The sequence below is a fragment of the Protopterus annectens genome, chromosome 2.part1 (assembly GCF_019279795.1).
Source record: "Protopterus annectens isolate FY-2018-M chromosome 2.part1, PAN1.0, whole genome shotgun sequence".
Taxonomy (NCBI): Eukaryota; Metazoa; Chordata; order Ceratodontiformes; family Protopteridae; genus Protopterus; species Protopterus annectens.
This window is the reverse complement of record NC_056729.1, coordinates 1,874,652,845-1,874,672,938: the sequence shown is the minus strand read 5'-3', so window position 1 is coordinate 1,874,672,938 and position 20,094 is coordinate 1,874,652,845. Positions and strand designations below refer to the sequence as shown.

Here is a 20,094-nt window from a genome sequence, read left to right as displayed (position 1 = left end):
GTGGTTTTAAGACAAAACAGTAGTAATGGACTAGATCAAAACACAGAGCCAAATACCAAAACACTATATACAATAAACATTGAAAATACAACTATATAAATGCAAAGCACAAAATGTTATAAGTATAAAACTGCACGTTAGTCAATAGGAGTCATAATTATGAAATGCTAAGACCATTAGAAGACATATTGGAAATGATCCACAGTGTTGTTACTAAATGCTAATACAGGTAGCTCTTGAGGTGTCTGTGGGAAGCATGCCAAAGGTGAACAACCTCACAGACTCTTTAGTAGTAAGTTACAGATATGCATGCCCAGTAGGCAAAATGAATGGTAACCAGATGTTTCTAAACACATCTGCACAACCATTAGTAGTCTGCAGGAGCAAGTCAGGATGCTTAGGGTGGGTAGTAGAGCATGGACACCTGTCTCAGGTAAGAGGGATCCAGGTAAAGTAAAGAAAAATACTCCAACACCAAGATTTAAATGACAATATGATAATGAACTGCAAGCTACAGCAAGCTTTAAAACACAGATGTAATATGCTGGGGAAAATGACAGTTTGGAGTCTTCTGACAGCAGACAGTTATGAAATATGTTCTGAAGAACTTTGCAGTACAGATAGGCTGTGATACTAACATTTATCAGCATGGTCTAATCAGGTGCAATGAAAGAGCCAGTAAATGGCTAGAAGAGTGGTAGAGAAAACTGAATATCAGTACTTCTCCTAACAGGGTTTCAAGGGCCTAAAAATAGGAAAGCTGAAGTAGAATCCTCATCCTGTTGTGAGATTAATGGCAAAAAACAATGGGCAAAGGAAGAAGCCAATCAGGGAAGAGAAAAAGAAGCAGGTGGTGCACCCTAAAGCACCAGTATCTAGAAGTAGGAGAAGAAAGAAGTGCTCACCCAGGAAACAGGCAGATACTACTGACTTTTCCAATATGGAAGCCACTTAGAGACAGAACAAGACAGAGAACTCCAAACAGGAAAGAAAGATGAAGTTTTGGACAGATGAAGAGGAGTAAAGAGTGTAATAGTAGGATACCATCAGACACTGTTTTCAGTGGGTAAGAAAATCAAAGAAAATTTAAGATACGTAAATGTATAAAGAACTACAAGGAACTTTGATCCACTGCTCTTTTGTTTGTTACATAGTTGTATAAACATGACTTACTGAAGACAGGGTGTTATTGAAGAAACTGTTATGAAGCACAGCAGTGAATGACTGCAAAATAAGAAACACGTTTGAAAGAGTCATGATACCTACAAGGGAAAAAACTCACCAAAAACAGAATTTTGCAGTAACAAATCAGGAGGAAAAAGGGCTGCACCACAGTGAGTAAATAAAGAAAGCAAAAAGGCAAATAATAGCAATGAGTGTATATAATTTAAATTGAGAGACATGGTAAAAAATAAAGCGGTTCTAATAGTTAACAGCATGCAGCACAGAAAAGTAGAAATCAGGACTGCATAACTGAGAAGTCAGCAAAACAAATGTTGTAGTCTTGATGTACTGACTTTGCAGAATCAAATTTGATTGTAATTATGTAGGGATGTGTGGGGGAGAATGTCCTTCACTGTGGAGTATTTTTTTTTCTCAGTTTGAAAGAATATATAGTTTTCATAACTTCTTTGCGCTTCATAGGTCTGAAGCATCTCTGCTTTGTGATGTGATTTAAGATCTCACCACACTTTAAAGGCAAGGAGAAGAAAAGGCCAAGTAAAAGATGTGATGGGTGATAATCAACCTTTTTGATAAAGGTGACGCAGTGTGAAACAAAGAAGGTTATCAAGTGGGAGATGATAGAGAACATGCACTAAAAAGACAAAAGGGAATGTGGAATGATGCATTTTTGTAGGCTAAAGACAACTTATTTGCAATATTTTTTCAGAAGTTATAAGGAGGCTAACAAACCACTAATGCAATCAAGCATGTCCAGCTAAAAGGGCTACCAATAAACATAATAACATAAACAATGACAATTAAAAAAGATGCAGTTGGCTGGGACAATAAAAAATAATATACATACCACCAAGAAGAAAACTCTCTGTACTCTACTCTGTTCTTCTTCTAACTTGTACTACTTCTTTCTTATCTTCAGTAATTCTTCTTCAGCACAGCTGACAAAATATAGGCCGCCCCAAAAAAAAAAATAGAAATCCAATAGCAAATAGATGCTAAATACTAGCTAGGTAAATCCTTCCCTTGATTGACTCAGTCGCTCACAAATCAGTCCACAACTGAAAATGTTTGATTCTTGCTCTTTTCCCAGCACATAAAGCCCGGGAAGAGAGTGACAACCAATCGGCAGCATTTAGCCCAGCAAGCACATCATGTACATGCCTGCAGATGTCCCAGTCCGAACCCCTTCCAATTCTATGCGGTTTGGAACCGCATAGACTGCTGGGCATCACACTGATGCCTTAATTTCCTCACCGGGCTGCAGCAAAAACAAAAACAAAAGTCTTTAATTAAAACCGCCGCAACCCGAGGCGGTTAAAGTGCGCATGCGTGTACTTGCCGACGCCGAGGCAGGAAAAAACTTGAAAGACGAGTCGCGGCTTGCTTGAGACACAGTAAACAAAAAAAATACACACTCACTACACAAAAAGTTACTTTTTTCTTTTTTTTGTTGAGGGGGCTGCAGTCCAGTAGTCCGATGCCACGAGCCGCCCCTGACATAACCTAAGATGGAAAAAGACTGCTTAGACTGGGACAGGAGTCCTCGTATGTGTGGTAAACTGATACTGAAGGCAGAGAACATGGAAAAGGGGGAGGTGTTCCCTCTAGTGTTGGGATAACATGAAATGAGGAAAGTGTTCCCTCTGTATTTTATTACCCGTCTTATCCAGCCTCACTTTAAATGTTTCCTGGTCGCTACTGTTTTTCTATTTGGCTATTTTTTTTCCATTTTGGATAAGAAATATGCTTAGCATACATTATAGTTGCTTCATGTGCTTAACTTTATTATGAAATATTTGTCTCACTTTTTTTCCTCCTCCAGTAGAGTACCTGGTTCTAAAGATATACTTGATTGACAGTATGGCTCAGAGTTTAGTCTATGAGCTGCAAGGGTTTGCTTCCTTCATTCTTAACTTGCATATTGTGTGAATCTGAGTAAATCCTTTGTAAATCAGCATGCTTGAGTTGACCCTGAAACGCGTCACTTGTACTAAAAGGGTTTACTAATTTATAAATAAAACATGCATAGATTTTTGTCTCATTAGCCTGATAACTGTAGTACAAATTGGCTTTGGGACTAGTCCTATCAGGTTTTATATCCTGTGGCCCTCTGTGTCTTCTGAGGTGGCTTTCTTCTCAATTTCCCTGCCAATATTTCTCCACCTTTATGGAAGCACCAGAGCTGTTATCTAACTACTATTTCAAAATGCAAGTAAAAGCAGACAAAGTCCTTTTCTATCAGACATCCCTAAACTCCTCCCAAAACAACCCAAAGCAATTCTGGTCCACAATTAACTCTATCCTCTGCCCAGGGGAGGTAAACACCCCCCCCACCAACTACCCCTCTCTCCACCTGTAGCATAGCTGACTCTTTCAACAATCATTTTACAGAGACCATTCTATCCCTAACTAAAAAACACTTCCCTACATGAACACCCCCACACCCAAACCAACTCCACCCCTCCCTCCCTTCTTCCTTTCCACAGTACCCACCTCCAATACAAAAAAACTACTGACAAAACTTAAACTCACAAGACTAGCAGCTGACAACCTGCCCACAGAATACCTAAAAATAGCAGCTGATGTTTTACCTTATCCCATCTCCGTATTAATTAACTGCTCCATATCTGAGTCCTATGTGCCAACCTTATGGAAAATATCCCACATCATACCCCTACACAAAGGCGGCCCCTCAACAGACATCTCCAACTATTGCCCCATTGCCATCCTCTTGCCTCTCTCCAAGATACTCGAAAAATGTATCAACTTACAGATCTCCAATTATCTCCTAGACAATAATCTCCTGTCCTACACACAGCATGGTTTCAGACCACACCATCTCACCACAAACACTTTGCTGTCCTTCACTAACACCATTCTCCAACACGAAAACAATGGCCTTTTCTCCTCTGCTGTATTTCTTGACCTATCGAAGGCTTTTGATATTGTATCACATGATCTTCTACTCTCTACATTCTCCAACCTCTCCTTTTCCATACCTGCCATCAGTTGGTTCCACAGCTATCTACACGGCCACCAGCAGTCAGTTGTCTGGCACAACGATTGATCCCCTCACCTCCCTGTTACTCTCGGAGTTCCCCAAGGCTTCATCCTTGGCCCCTTGCTTTTCTCCATTTTTACCAATGACCTGCACACCACCACCAAACATTTCTCCCTCATACAGTATGCAGCCACTCTCATCTGCTCAGCTCCAACTCTAACAGAACTACAACAGATCACTCAAGCATCTTTCTCTTCTGTTGAAAGTTGGCTATTAAATGCTCAATCCTTCTCAACCCAAATAAGACCAAACTCCTCATCTTTCAACCCTCAAAATCTACCCCGAACATCCCCCATTTCAACATACTTGCCAAAGACAACACTTCCATCTCACCAACAGCCCACACTAAGCTACTCTGTGTACAGATTGACAACAAACTCAAATTTGACACTCACAATAAAAAACATCCACAAAAAACTGGGTGTCTTGTATAGAAACCAACAATACCTAACCAAACCAGCCAGAATCTCTACCGCAACTTCCCAACTAATATCAACCCTACTCTATGCATCACCCATATTCACAAATCTTCGACAATCAGACCTTAAACTCGAAGCCTGCTACAATAAAATTACAAAATTTGCATCAGAGGACTCCCACCGCAGTCACCACTGAGTCTCCCTTAGAAACCTAGACTGGCCTGAGCTCCCTCAACTCCTACACCTAACCCAACTTACCTTCGCTCATAAACTTGTAACCACCCTCTTAAAATTCCCTCATTTCATACACTTCTCCAGCCCTACCAATCCTCCAGACCCCTTCGGTCCTGCAACAAAAATCTACTCAAGTCACCAAACCCAACAACTCTGCAGGGGAAGTGCTATTCTCCTACTCCATATCCAAAATCTGGAATTCACTTCCCACTGCTATATCTACCCTCCCTTCCAGCAGTCTCTTCAAAAATGCGCTTAAAGCACACTTAAAATCTCACTGGCTATGTCCTTGTCCATACCCCAACTAACCCCCCCTTTCTCCTGTACCATTAATTAGCTGCCAGCTCTACTATTAGCTGGCAACAGGTTATCAGTATTTCATTACTATTTCATATCCTTTAACTAGCAGATGATTGCAGTACGATGTTTACTCTTTTCCCTGTGAGAAATTAATACTACTAGGCAAATGTCTTGCACCTTATATTTTATTATACTCTGACATATGTCATTACCTGTCAGACTGTGTCTTTGCTATAAATACGCTGTTTTTTTTCCCTCTGAAATGCTAGATTATACTCTTATATTATGTGAAATTTTGCTTGTCTGAATATATGGAGCCTTCCTTGTGATATTATACTCTGACATATAGGTCATTTCTCCTGTTGAACTGTATCTTTACTATAATTATACTGTTTCTTTTTTCATCTGATATGCTAGATTGTACTCTTATATTACGTAAATCTCATGTCTGAATATATGGAGCATTTCTCCCCGGGCCTCCGCTGAAAATGGGCATATACCCAGTCGGACTTTCCCGGTCAACAAATGTAAAATAAAATAAATAAAAATAAATAAAATTTCAAAAGGCAGATTTTGTTAATTTGCAGAGAGTCTGTATTAAAAGCTAACATCTTAATTCCATTTTTTCTGTTGTAATTCATGGCATTTTGCAATTTGATTCTGTCTTTATGAATGGAGCACAAGCATAGGTATGTATAGGAGCCAGCTCAATGGCATAAAGGGACAAAACCCTGATTATAGTGCAAGTGACCAGAGTTCGATTAGCAGCAGGCCTGTAGGAACTGCCCTAAGAGGGGTGGGAGCAGGCAGGTGCTTCTGGTTTTGGCTTGCACACATGACACCTAGTGGCAGCAGTACATACTACATATGGTGGAGATCAACCCAAATGAGCATGTGCTGTCAAATACATTTAGCACTGTAAGCTGAATGGAATTCTGCATGCATTACTCTGACAATAGAAATAGTGGAGTTCAGAAAAGCTGCTGAGGGGGAGTGGTTTGTACCCCATGAGGGGAAGGTAAGCAGCATCACTGGAACAGCCAGCTGGGTCCTTCTCTGCACCCAAATTTTGTCAGAGAATGTAGGGTTAACTGGGATTCCTAGACAGCAGCAGCAAATGGGTCATAGGGCTACCAGCTAGCTTGGGAATGCCTCTCTGCTGACCCCCTGATACAAATGCGCTGATTCAGTACAGTTTGAGGAGTCGCTGGATGAGGTTATGAGAGAGAGAAGAAAAAAATGATATGTATAACATGTTTTATGTAGCTGTACAATACAAGTGTTTTCAGATATCCACTGTATGAAAGGAATTTCAGGGACAAATGCATTTAGCATTATGAAACATGAGGAAGAACAGTTTTTGAGTATTTAGGCCATCTCTACATTAAAACGAATATCCGTGCCTTTATTTACTTTGCCCTGTGTAATAACTTTTTTCATTTCATTTTCACAGGCATACATCCAAGTGCTATGGCTTCCTGTAAAGTCAGAAGATATGAGGATTCAGATTATGAAACTGTGAGGAATATTTTTAAGGCTGGAGTGAAGGAGCATGAGCCTGCAGTATTTGTATACATGCTCAAGCGACCCACTTATTTGTTGGTGCTCGTATCTGCATTTTGCATTCTGCTTCTTAGTTCTAAATCGCTCCTCCTTCCTATACTTGGTGTCATCCTGCTGGTGGTATTACTGCGGCACTTGGTTACTGGTTTATTTAACTACTATACCGCAAAATGCTTCAATTCTGACTTCAAGGACATTTGTCATTCTTACATGGAGAGCCCAAATTCATGTTTCTGGGTAGCAGAGTCAGACAGATGTGTTGTTGGTATAGTTGGCTGCTATCCATCCAAAGAAATGGAAGGGTGTTTAGAGATGGTACGTATGGCAGTACTTACTGCTTACAGAGGCAAGGGAATCGCCAAGGTTCTGTGCAGGACTGTCATCAATTTTGCATGCCAACATGGCTATAAGGCTGTAATTTTAAATACCAGTGATGTGCAGGTCCCAGCACAAAAGTTGTATGAAAATATTGGCTTTAAGAAATACAAAGCGAAAAATGGAACATTACCTTTGCTTTCATGTATAAACTTTATGTGGAACTTTACCATTTACTACTACAAATATACTATTCCAACAGTAATTGAAAATGAGGGACATGCATAACTTACTAATCTATTTTTCCTTGCCTGATAAAAAATAAACCATTGGAGCAACCATTAGCTTAATGACTTTATTCTTGTATTACACATTTCAGATCACATGACTTTACAGTACCCTTTTATGTTTATTTTTGTAAACAAGTGTCTGTTATAGGGGTTCACTTAACAGAAAAGTAATGTTATGAATACATGAGTGATTTGATAGCAATTAGAGGAAATGTACATACCGTTCCAGCCCAACATCCAGGCAGTATACCAAAGCCTTTACATCTTCCTAGCATCATATGCCAGGTGTATGTTCCCCACACAGGCATAGGGCATAAAGGTGCCATATGCACACTCAGTACTCAGAACATCTTTGCTGCCAGTCCAGACACCATGGTTGAACATCAGTTTGAATGTCCCTCATTGAGCTGGTTTCTACTGAGCCATTTACAGATAAGTGCCCCAATGATGTTCCTTCTTTGCCTTCTTCTCTTTGTGTTTTTAGGGTTTTGGGGTTCACATTATCCAGGAAGGGAAAATGTCAGTATAGGAGGCAGATTCATCACAAGGATCATCATGAGAAGCATTTGTTCTGCTTAAGTGCATCACATGAACATACCCAATGTACAGTTTGTCAGGTATTGTCCCAAAAGCTCTTTGTAGCCATCTGTTTTCTTTGTCCATTTACCTTGAGAACCAAAATCTTCAACTTTTGACCTATGGTATCATGGCCAAATCCGCCCACCATGAGAAACAGCTGTCTCTTAAAAAGAAGACTAAAAAGTCTTGGTCTGACTTGGCTGCTGTCCAGCCTTCCGTGGCAGTCTCTCTAGCGAGGTAAGTTAAAACCCTTAAGACCATCCAGTGCTGACACTGGTATCCTCTGCTGTGACCCTGTTGGAGGGTGGCATGGATCTGGATTCTAGCTTGTCCCCTTAGGCTGTGCAAATATCCAGCATGAATGTTGTGGGGGAACCACAACTGATCATGTATGAGGGGCCTGGGTGGTTCCCCAGATTCCTGTTAGAGAAGAGGTTACTTGTATTCGTATTGAGTCTTGGCATAGCTCTGAGCCCCCTAGGCTGGGCAAAGCAGAAATACCATTAAAAAAAGAAGCAGAGAACTAAACATATTCCTCCCATTGCTAAGGATTCTCAGAGAGAATGGCAGGACCTTTCCCAGGGTTTGTACAATGTGCTGATGGCCTATGAAGTCCTCAAAGGGGTCATCTGTTCCTGTTTCTCTTTGTCTTCAACTCCAGCCAAAAGGACTAGGGAACCTCAGATGAGTTGGATTCTGGTGATGAATCCTTGGTCTGGTCCTCCTAAATTACCTCACGTTCAGATTTTGGGTCCGAGGAGGAGGATTTCTTGAGTCCTGATTCTCCCTTTGAGGTGTTCTTTGTGAACACTGTCGCTCACAAGATGGAGCATTTTAAGTAGGATTACTCCCAGGTGTTTGACATTCAAAAGAGGTATTGTGAGCTGATACGAATGGAATCTCTTAAGCCTTTTGCTGTTCCTCCTGTTTTGGATGCTTTGCTGGATACATTTGCAGCTGCCTCTTTGGCTCCTGATTCCCACCTAAGAAGCCTGACCATTTTGATAAAGTGTCTGAGGCATTTAAGTACCTTTACAAGTGTCCTTCTTCAGATCCTGCTCTGGTCTCTGTTTCTGCTGACAAGCCATCAAAGCTTTTACCCTCTTCCAAACGTCTCCCTTCTGATAAAGACAGTCAAGCTATGGAGAAGCTGGGGAAAAAGGTTTATAACCCATTTGAGCAGAAATGTTTTGGCTCTCAGCTTGGCTGGTCTTGTCAGACCTTCCTGACTCTGAAGGTTCATAGGTTCATAGGTTCATACTAGGCTATCTGCCCGAGGGCATTTACAAGCCTAGCCCATAGTTTTGTGGCTTACGCCACCCCTTTAGTATGGGGAACTATACCCATTATTTTGCTGTGCCTCTGTTGAGCAGTGACACTGAGGTAATCCCTGGGGTATATCTACGATCTCCCATCCATTGGTCAAGATTTCTCTTGAACAAGGCCAGCGAGGTGCTCTGCCTCACATATACCGGGATTTTATTCCACAGCATAGGGAGTCTTTGGGTGATGAATCTATCCCTCCAGCACGTCCTATTAATAGCCGTGTCGAGGTTTAAGTCTCCCGCCCTTGTGGCTCTGGCGGATCTAGATTTTTGAGGTGAAGCATATTCATCAAATCTGGGTTTGACATGGCCTTGTATGTTAGGCAAAGGTCACCTCTGAGCAAGCGTGGCGACTGAATAGAGCTGGAGTTTTTCAGTCGGGCAGCATAGGACAGATGTTTGAGACCCTTTATCCTTTTGGTGAGGAACTTTGTGGCCTCTCCAGCTGCTGCAAGTGTCGGGTCAGATACATTCCGAATGGGGCATTGTACTCAATCATTGGTCTGATGAGTGATGAGTATAGGGAGACTATGACCTCCCTTGATCTAGATGAGAATCCCTTCATGATAAGGTGGGCAATGTAGAAGGTCTTCCTAACTACTTTAGCTACATGGGTGTCGAATGACAGACTACTATCAACCTGGGTCCCCAGGTCCCTGATAACTTCTTCTGTACTCAGTGGATTGCCACCTATTTGGTAGCTAGGGGTAACCTTGTTTTTCCCGAAGGGTATGACTATGCATTTTTGGCATTTAACTTTAGGCCATGGCTCTGGCACCAGTTATCCGTTTCTGTGAGACCCTTCTGAAGGATATCTGTGTCAGATGTGTTTTCTACTATGGCCCAGTTTGCAGTCATCTGCAAACTTTGTCAGCCATAACCCTCCTGTGTTTGCTTGTACTTCGGAAAAGTAGATGCCAAACAAGAGTGGGCCCAGGACTGAGCCCTGTGGTACACCACTTGTGACAGGCTTTGAGTCTGACATGGCGCCAGCAACTCTGACCCTGTGGGTTCTGTCACTCAGCCAGTTTGCAACCCATCTTGTGATGTATGGGTTAACATTTAAGCTGATGAGTTTTTCAATGATACCCGAGTGGGGTATTGTATCAAAGGCCTTCGCCAGATCGAGGTAGGCTGTATGGACTGCCTTTCCCTCATCAATGGCTTTGGTGACTGTTTGAAAAAGTCAACCAAGTTTAGAAGGCATGATCTGCCTTTGACAAAGCCAAACTGGGTTGGATCCAAAGTCTGCAAATTCCCTATGTCTTTATTTATGAGGTCCATTATGATCCTCTCCATGGCTTTGCAGATAAGGCTTGTCAAGCTAATGGGCGGTAATTTCAGGGTCGGTGGAGGCACCGCCTTTGTGAAGTGGGACCACAGTTGCAGTCGCCACTCCTGGGTATGTATCCAGAGGTAAGACTATGATTAAACAGCTGTCCTAGCTGTGGGTTTAATTCTCGTTGAGTTAGTGGAGCACACAGCCGGGGACACCATCAGGTCCCATGGATGCTGTGTTTTTTGCTTTGGAGAGAGCAGTTCTCACTTGGGCGTTGGAGATGTTTGGGGGACTGCAATCGCTTGGTATAAATATCTCTCCTTTTGGGGGAGGAGAAGTTTGCACTGAACCTGTCAGCCAGTATGTTGGCAATGTCTGTAGGATCAGTAATCTTCACATCATTTTGAATTAGTTCTGAGCATATCTGGGAGTTTCCTCCCAGGTTTCTAACATAGCTAAAGAAGGCCTTATGATTGTCTTTTGAGTCTTTAGCTATTTTTCTCTCAAAATTTGCTTTGGATGATTTTATGAGAGCTCTTAGTTTTTACTTATAGTGATCAAGGGTGTCTTACCTTTTAAGGATTTTGCTCTATCTTGTAGTAGCTTCCTCCTTTTGTTGTAGAGTTTGTTTATGGCTGGGGTCCACCAGAGTGGGCGCTTGCCTTTGGTACAAAGAGTCTTTGTTTTGCTTGGGATTGCCTTATCCATGCAGTCCTGCAGGTGCTGGTAGAAGGCATTTGTAAGTGATTCAGCGGCTTGAGTACTGTTTTCCGTCGGCTCGGGGCCTTAAAGGAGACCACACTAGTCTTTAGAAGTGTGAAGTCGGCTTTGAGAAGTTCTTTACTGTGGTCTTTTTATTTCAGGTGGGGGTGGGATGAGGACCTCCAGCGAGATTAGTTGTGATCTGATCTCACCAGTGAGGGTATACTTCCGGTGTTGAACATTGTGCTCCCATGTTCGTGATGATGAGATCAAGTATGTTTTCTCCTCTTGTGGGGATGGTGACTAGTTGTTCCATGGCATTTGAGTTTATGAATTCCAGGAACTTTTGGGCTAGGATGTTTGGGCTTGAGTAGTGTTCCCAGTCTATATTAGGGTAATTGAAGTCACCTAGTATGATGGTGTTTGGTGATACATTTATCCCCTCTAGTGTTTTCAGGAAGGCCATGTGAGGTTCCTGAGTTTGTGAGGGTGGCCTGTAACATGCTACAATTTGCAGAGCAGTCTTGCCTATGGTTAATTGCACCTGGATGGTCTCAGATGCATCGTGCGTTGCCACCAGTCTTGAGGTGTGGGTGTCTTTGATGAATATGGATACCCCCCTCCTTTCTTGGTCTTGTCCGGATTTTGGGGCGGGCATGATAAGAGGTAAAACCTGATAGTGCTGGGGTGCTCTCAGGAGCCTTGAACCAGGTTTCTGTCACTGCACAGACATCGATGTTCTCCATACTGAGAAGGGCCTCGAGTCGTGCATTTTGAGATTTAGACTTCTGGCATTGAGCAGCATTACCCTTAGTTTTTTCCTTTTTGTGTTCTAGGGTGGTAGGTTTAGAATTTGAGCCTTGCCTAAAAAGGCACTATGGGGTGGCAAGAGCCTTTGCCAATATCCGAATCCCAGGGTGACAGGTGCAAGCCGTCCCTTGAAGCAGCGTGGCTTGTCCAGCATGTCATCCCAGGCAGACAGACATTGGATCCCCTTTGAATGACACCAGAGTTTAAGCCAATTGTTAAAGCTGATCATCTTATCTCTGTATTGTGGCATCATTCTTGGTGAAGGTAGGATACTGCTCAAGGTCAGGGTCATACCTGCCTGGGCTACATAATCAGAGAGCTCCTCAATGTCTCTTTTCATGTAGTCCAAGGAGGTGCGTCTCAGGTCATTTACACCAGCGTGGACAATGACTGAGTCATATTTGTACCTGCTGTTGAGAGACCTGAGTGCTTGCGTTATGTGGCGGATTCTAGCGCCCGACAGGCAGCTTACTGTGACCTTCTCCTTACTCAGTCTGGTGGCGGGGCGTCAGTGTGTCTGACTATGGAGTCACCAATGACTAGTGTGTCTGGCATTGTGTTTGGCCTTAAGGGCTGTGACTGTTTGACACTCTGACTGTGAGGTCTATGTGTTGCAGGTGTTGTGTTCTGAGGTGGTGGTTGTTTGGGTGTCTGCTTTGGTGGCCTCTGCTGTTTTGGTAGATTTTTGATCAGAGCCCCTGAGTATGTCTTTGTGTGTTTATGTGTATGATTTGAGGTTGTGATGGTACTATGTGAGACTGGGTCTATAGTGTGTGTGGTAACCTTCTCCTCCTGACTGGTCTTGCCAGTCCTATGTTGAGAGAGCTCAGCCTCCAGTTTGGCCGTATAGTTGCATCTCTCGCATGTATTTGTGTTTTGTGGGAGGAGGAGAGGGTTGTCTGTGTACATGAGGCAATTGTAACATTGCCTCAATATTCCCAGGTTCACCAGCTGAGCAGGAGAGGACACTAGCAACTGATCCCTCGACATGCTAGAAGGACTAGACAAAAAAACTTTAAAAGAGATTCCGGGGGACGTGGGTGACCGAGAAATGGGGGTTTGCCCTTTTGGGGTGCTATCTATAAGAGTGCCGTATCAAGGTAATAAGTACTGTAGGAGCAAGTGCTAGGTTTAACAGATAGAGAAAAGTCTACTTGGAGTCAAGTAGAGATGATCTTTTAGGTATTAGAGAAAGTGCTAGTAACAGGGATGCTTAAAGGTAAGATTGAAAAGAATGCACTCTGCAGTGTGCACTAGAGAAGTTAGATATGAAAGTAGGTAACTTGAGTTTTATCTGTTTAAAAAGTTAAGGTTTAGTGGAGAGTTACTATTTTTAAAACAGCAAGATGGACTGAAAGGGGTGGTTACTTTTGTATTTTGGTACTATGAAATACTGTAGGATGGCCAATAAATTTAAATAATTGAAGGGGTGGGATTTCAAAGTGATGGTTTTGTGATTACTCACATAAGCCAGTGAAAGTAGAGAGAAATGAGATATATGGTAAGATTAACATAAGAGGCGGGCAACTAGAAAGACAGTGGTATTTAACAAGACAACTTAAATGGGTGGGAGGGAGGGAAAAATTCTGCCTGACTCAGAACAGAGAGAGCTGTGGTCTCTTTTGAAGTTTTAATATGCTGTTAAACAGAATGCAAGCAAAACACAAGGTAAAGAAAACAAACTACAGTATTCAAAATATAGAAAGGCAATACAGAAATACAAAAAATAACAGCAAACTAACCTTTCCTTCACAGCAAAGTGTAGCAGAGTCTGGATGAGCCTTTCTGGTCAGACTGCTGCCCTTTCCTTATTGAGTTGTATTTCACAGGTAACCTAATACTCTAGCAAATATAGTTATGATGCAGCTAATGCATTTCTTGAGCTGCTGCTTAAGGTTCAGTTATGAGGAGGTACGCTTGTCTTTGCCTTCAAGCCTTACCTGATGATATTAAGGCCAAGCTCATAAATGCTCTATTGGACAACCAAAATGTCTTTGCTATGGCTGCTGTTTACCTGTTTAAGACTTCACAAGAGAAATTGTGTTTCTCCCATCCCCAAATATCAGAGGAACTATCCATAGGTTCATAGGTTCATAGGTAGGTACTAGGCTATCAGCCCTGGGGCCTATACAAGCCCAGCCAAAAAGGTAAAAGGTACTCTAGCTTTTGCCACCCAAGAAAATTATTTTCCTGTGTCACTGTCGAGCAGAGCCACAGAGGTGATCCCTGGGGTGAATTTCCTATTTCCCATCCAGTCATTAAGATTTTTCCTGAAGAGTGCTAATGAGGAGCTTTGTTTGATATAGATAGGTAGTTTATTCCAGAGTATGGGAAGTCTCTGGGACTGGAATCTATCCCTCCGGCATGTTCTGTTTAATGTGGTGACAAGGTTTAGGTCCCTAGAGCGTGTAGCTTGGTGGGATTGGGATTTCTTTAAGTGGAGCATGTCCAACAGCTCTGGGTTTGACATAGCTTTGTATGTTAGGCAGAGATCACCTCTGAGTAGGTGATATGTGATGGAGTAAAGCTGGAGTTTTTTGAGACAGTCTGCGTAAGGCATCTGTTTGAGGCCATTAATCTTCTTTGTGATGTATTTCTGTGGCCTTTCCAGTTGTTGTAGATGTCTTGTGAGGTACATACCAAAAGGGGCATTGTACTCTATAATGGGTCTAATGAGTGATGAGTAGAGGGGAACAATGACCTCTTTTTTTTCTGGATGAGAAACCTTTTGTGATGAGTTGTGCCACATAGAAGGATTTCCTGACTACTGTGGCGATGTGATTATCAAAGGAGAGACTACTGTCCACCTGTGTCCTAAGGTCTCTTATCACACTTTCAGTGTTAAGTATACTACTGCCTATGTTGTAGTTCATGGGTACAGAGTTTTTACCAAAGGGGATGACAATGCACTTTTTGGCATTGAGCTTGAGGCCATGGCTTTGACACCAGGCATCTGTCTCAGTGAGGCCCTTTTGTAGGATGTCCACATCATTAGTAGTTTCGATTATGGCTCTTAGTTTGCAGTCATCTGCGAACTTCATTAGCCAAAGAACTTCTGTGTTAGCCTGTACTTCAGGTAAGTAGATACCAAACAGGAGATGACCCAGGATTGAACCCTGTGGTACTCTACTTGTCACTGGTCTGAAGTCGGATTTGGAGTCTGCTACTTTCACAGTGTGGGTTCTGTCAGTGAGCCACTTGGCAACCCATCTTGTGACATAGGGATTTATACCTAGTTTAGTGACTTTATCTATAATTCCAGAGTGGGGGATGGTGTCGAAAGCCTTGGCAAGATCTAGATAGGCTGTGTGAACCACCTTACCCTTGTCTACGGCTTTGGTGACTGCTTCAGAGAAGTCTATCAGGTTTAGGAGATATGATCTGCCTTTTACAAATCCAAACTGGGTGGGATCCAGAGTTTGGAGATTACCAATATCTTTGTTTATAAGTTCCATGATGATACGTTCCATGGCCTTGCAGACCAGGCTCATCAGGCTAATGGGGCGGTAGTTCCCGGGGTCCGTGGTGGCTCCCCCCTTGTGGAGTGGGATAACCGTTGCTGTGCGCCATTCAGCAGGCACAAAGCCTGAGGTGAGGCTATGATTGAACATGGTACTTAGGTGGGGTGCCAGTTTGTTCTGTAGTTTGTGTAGAACGCAGCCTGGGATGTTGTCTGGTCCCATGGATGCTGTGTTCTTGGCTTTGGAGAGTGTAGTTTTTACCTGTGCAGCTGTGATTGCAGGAACTTTGCATTCTTCCGGTATAGAGATGGGCTCTTTAGAGGGTGAGAGGGGGGTAAAGTTAGCACAGAACCTATCTGCCAGGATGTTGGCAATATCAGTTGGGTCTGTATATTTAGTGCCATTGTGCTGTAACTCAAAGCAGATCTGAGTGTTGCCATTGAGATTCTTGACATAGCTATAGAATGCTTTGTGGTTGTCTTTAGAATCAGTGGCGATTTTGTTTTTGTAATTAGCTTTGGAGGATTTTATCAGGGATCGCAGCTTCTTACTGAGACTGACCAGGGAGCTCCTCCACTCATGGGATTTTACTCTCTTTTGCAAGAGTTTCTTCCTTCTGTTGTACAGTTTGTTTATGGCAGGAGACCACCAGATTGGCATTTTTTTTTTGGAGGATAGCGTCTTGGTTCTGTTTGGGATAGCACGATCCATGCACTCATGTAAGTGCTTATAAAGTGCAATTGTGCAGGATTCAGTAGTCGTAACTGTATTGTCCATCTGCATGGCTGTCATGAAGTTCACCACTTCTGTCTTAAGAAGCATGAAGTTGGCTTTGGAGAAATTTTTTACCATGGTTTCCTTAATGGTGGGTGGAGGCAGGATGTGGATATCTAGGGTAATTAGCTTATGGTCTGAGCGGACCAATGAGGCGTTGACTTCAGGTTTGGAACACCAGTCACTCATATTGGTAATGACTAGATCCAGGATATTGTTGCCCCTGGTGGGGGTGTGGATAAGTTGATCCAGGGCATTGGAGTTTATGAATTCCAGAAAGCGTTGAGTGAAGGAGTTGGTACATGAGTAGTTTTCCCAGTTAATGGTGGGGTAGTTGAAATCGCCCATTATTAGGGTGTTTGGTTGAACCCTAATATTTTCCAGTACATCAAGAAAAGAGGAGTGGGAATCCTGGGGCATGGTGGGTGATCTGTAGCAAGCTACAATTTGGATTGCAGTTTTGCCCAGAGTTAGTTGCACTTGGATAACCTCAGCTGCATTATGCTGAGCAACTAGCCTGGAGGTGTGGATATCCTTAATGAATATGGACACACCTCCGCCTTTGGTGTTCCGGTCCAGATAACATGGCTGAAAAGTGTGGTATGAGTTATAGCCTGGTACTGCAGGGGTGATCTCTGGAGCCTTGAACCAGGTCTCATTCACTACAAAGATATCAATGTTCTCCGTTTTAAGGAGTGCCTCGAGTGAGTGCATTTTGAAATTTAGACTTCTAGCATTGAGTAGCATCACCCTCAGTTTTTGCTTGCCTGTTCCTGTTACGGTGGTGAATTTGTCATTTGAACCTTGCCTAAAAAGGCACTATAGGGGCGGCAAGAACCTTAGCCAGTATCTGGAATCCCAAGGGTGACAGGTGCAGGCCATCTCTGGCAAAGCATCGTGGTCTGTTGACCATGTCATCCCAGACAGACAGATACTAGATCCCTTTAGAATGGCACCAGAAGCTTAGCCAATTGTTGAAGTCAAACATTTTGTCCTTGTACTGTGGCATCATTCTGGGTGATGGCAGAATGCTACTCAGGGCTAGGGTCATACCTGCCTGGGCTACAAGATCGGAGAGCTCTTCCATGTCTCTTTTCATGTAGTCCAGGGAGGTACATCTCAGGTCATTCACACCAAAATGGACAATGACAGAGTCATATTTGTACTTGTTGTGGAGTGACCTGAGTGCGTGGGTTATGTGGCGGATCCTGGCATCCGACAGGCAGCTGATAGTAACCTTCTCCTTGTTTAGCCTGGTGAGTGGGACATCAGTGTGCCTGACTATAGAGTCGCCTATGACTAGTGTGTTGGGTATGTTGTTTTGCCTTATTGGCTGTGGTTGAGTGGCACACTGAGTTTGTGGGCTATGTGTCATTTTGGTTGTATTGGGGGGTGGAAGTTGCTTGCCTTTCTGCTTTGGAGGTCTCTGTTGCTTGAGCAGATTATTATTGAGAGCCTCCGTGAATGTTTTTGTGTTTCTTTGTGTGGATTTTGGTGGTGTAGATTTAGTGAGACTATGTGATGAGTGTGGTGTGGTGCAAGTGTTTACCTTCTCCTCTTGACTGTCAAGTTCAGTCTTGATTGGAGAGAGCTTTACCTCCAGTTTGGCTAGATAAGTGCATCTCTCACAGGTTGTAGTGTTGGCTGGTAGGAGGAGAGGGTTGTCTGTGTACATGAGGCAATTTCTACATTGCCCCAATATACCCAGATTCATCAGATAGACAGGAGAGAACACTGGGAGCTAACCCTTGGACATGCCTGAATAAAAAAAAACTATTTTCCTCTAGATAAGTGAGGAAAGTGATTACAAGAGCTGTTTTTCTCTAAGCAAGTGAGGAAAGTAAGTACCAAAATTGTTTTCCTCTAGGTAATGAGGAAAGTTGAGTGCTGTAGTAATTAGCAGGTTATTTAGTGCTTACAAGTTCTGAACATGTGCTGATCATGAATAAGCAAATTCAAGTGCTAAAAGTTAGAATCTGCATCTGAACTAAACTAGTTGCAGGAAAGGGGGGGAAACAAGTGCAAATGAGGCTTTTTAATCAGAAAGTTGAGAGAGAGATGGCAAAACTGCCCAAACGGCCAATAACTACAATTTCTGGGCCAGAACCACTCCTTATGTGGTAGATAGGTTATCTAGTGCTTACCACTCCCACTGATAAGCTAGAAGGCTTCCCTCCAACACAGAAAGCTTGGGGGAGGGGGGCTCAGAAGCTTACTTACAGTCCTGGATACAGCAAATCTGAATCTGGACTACACTAGTTAAAGGAAAGGAATTTTTTTTTATATATACAGAAAAGTAGCTAAAGCAGCAGTCAAAACATATCAAATGCAGTGCAAGCTAGCACTCTTGAGTATGTAGCAATATTAGACCAAACAGTTTAAAAAATGCAATTAAATTAAAAATGACTAAAAACAATGCAGAAGGAGTGTATTAGGTAGAATGAGGTAAAGAGATGGGACTGGGGGGAGTGTCCAAGATCAAATCTACAGTGGGGGCAGGCAACTGCAAAAACCTCCAAATTTAAACAACAACACAGGAATAGGGAGGGTGGGTATGGAAAAACGAATACCTTCAGCAGAGATCTGAAAAACTATACAGTGAAGCAAAAATAACAGTGCACAACTCTGAAGTCAGCCAGCAATGATATAAAATTAGTCAAACAACAATTACCAGTACACAACTCTGAAGTGCCAGAAAAATATACTCCGCTCTGTATATCTCCAGATAGTTTGAAGAGCACTCTTTCAGTACACAGGAAGGCTCTAGCAATGATATGCAGAGGCAAACTAACCAGCCTTCTATAAGGAAAAGGGTTCTTAAGTATATGTTCTCTGATAAACCCAGCAAGACTTGTGAAACTTAAAAGCCCCAATTTCAGGACAAGTCTGCCTTCATCTGAAATAGTTTTGCCCCCTCCCTTCAGCCAGATTCCCCTGTATCTCAGGCTTTCCCTATCTCTTCCTATCTTACAACATATTACTTCAGACTCTTGGGGACTTTCCATAATATGTCACAGTTATTTTATGGTGCAGAAATCCCTACCCCTTCTTAGGTTTTCCTTAACCTCCACCAGACCAATTTCCTCATTTCTCTGTGGTTCTCCAGGATCTATTGGATCTTGGCACCTGATTCAGAATCCCAAAGCGGAACAGAGTTTTACTCCAGAATGTTTCTGGTTTCCAAAAAAGAGGGGTCATGGAGACCTGTCCTAGACATCTCCCTTCTCAACACTCTTCTAAAGATTCCTTCTTTCCAGATGCTTTCCCTCCAGACTCTTGTTTCCCTTCTTACTTCCATAGGCCTTCCTGGTTGACTTAGACCTAGACCTAAAGGATGGATATCTCTATATTCACATTCACACTTTCTTCAGAAAGATTTTACATTTCTCTGTTTCTTCCTCTTATTTTCAGTTTTATGCTTTGCCACTTTCATCTTTCTACAGCCCCAAAGGTGTTCACTAAACATCTGGCCCCTGTTATAGCCTTTTGCAGTCGGTGGGAAATCCAGCTATTCCTGTATTTTGGTGACCTGCTTCTTCAGGATGCCTCTCAATCCAGGCTTCTGCAGGATCTATGTTTCACCATGCTCCTTCTGCACAGTCTGGGATCCACCATCAATCTCAAGAAGTCAGTTCTGACTCCTTCTCAAGACCTCATTTTTCTGTGTTACACTATCCAAACCATTCAAATGTTAGCTTCTCTCTCTTCTGCCAAAGTCTGTCTCTGGTAACCTACTTCCAGTGTGTACTTTCTAGAGCCCTGGGGTTCATGGCATCTATCATTCCAATGCTTCCCTTTGC

General features: G+C 42.7%; 1 protein-coding gene across 3 annotated transcripts in view; it reads left to right on the top strand.

The window, feature by feature from the left end:
- Positions 1 to 7,418, top strand: part of LOC122794670 (probable N-acetyltransferase camello) — a 180,489-nt gene extending 173,071 nt beyond the window's left edge. For all 3 annotated transcript variants that reach the window (XM_044063294.1, XM_044063293.1, XM_044063292.1), the window contains one exon: positions 6,650 to 7,418. In XM_044063294.1, the coding sequence (XP_043919229.1) occupies positions 6,667 to 7,362 (696 nt within the window). In that variant the 5' untranslated portion in view covers positions 6,650 to 6,666 and the 3' untranslated portion in view covers positions 7,363 to 7,418. The remainder of the gene's footprint in view (positions 1 to 6,649) is intronic.
- The last annotated feature ends 12,676 nt before the right edge of the window (positions 7,419 to 20,094 follow it).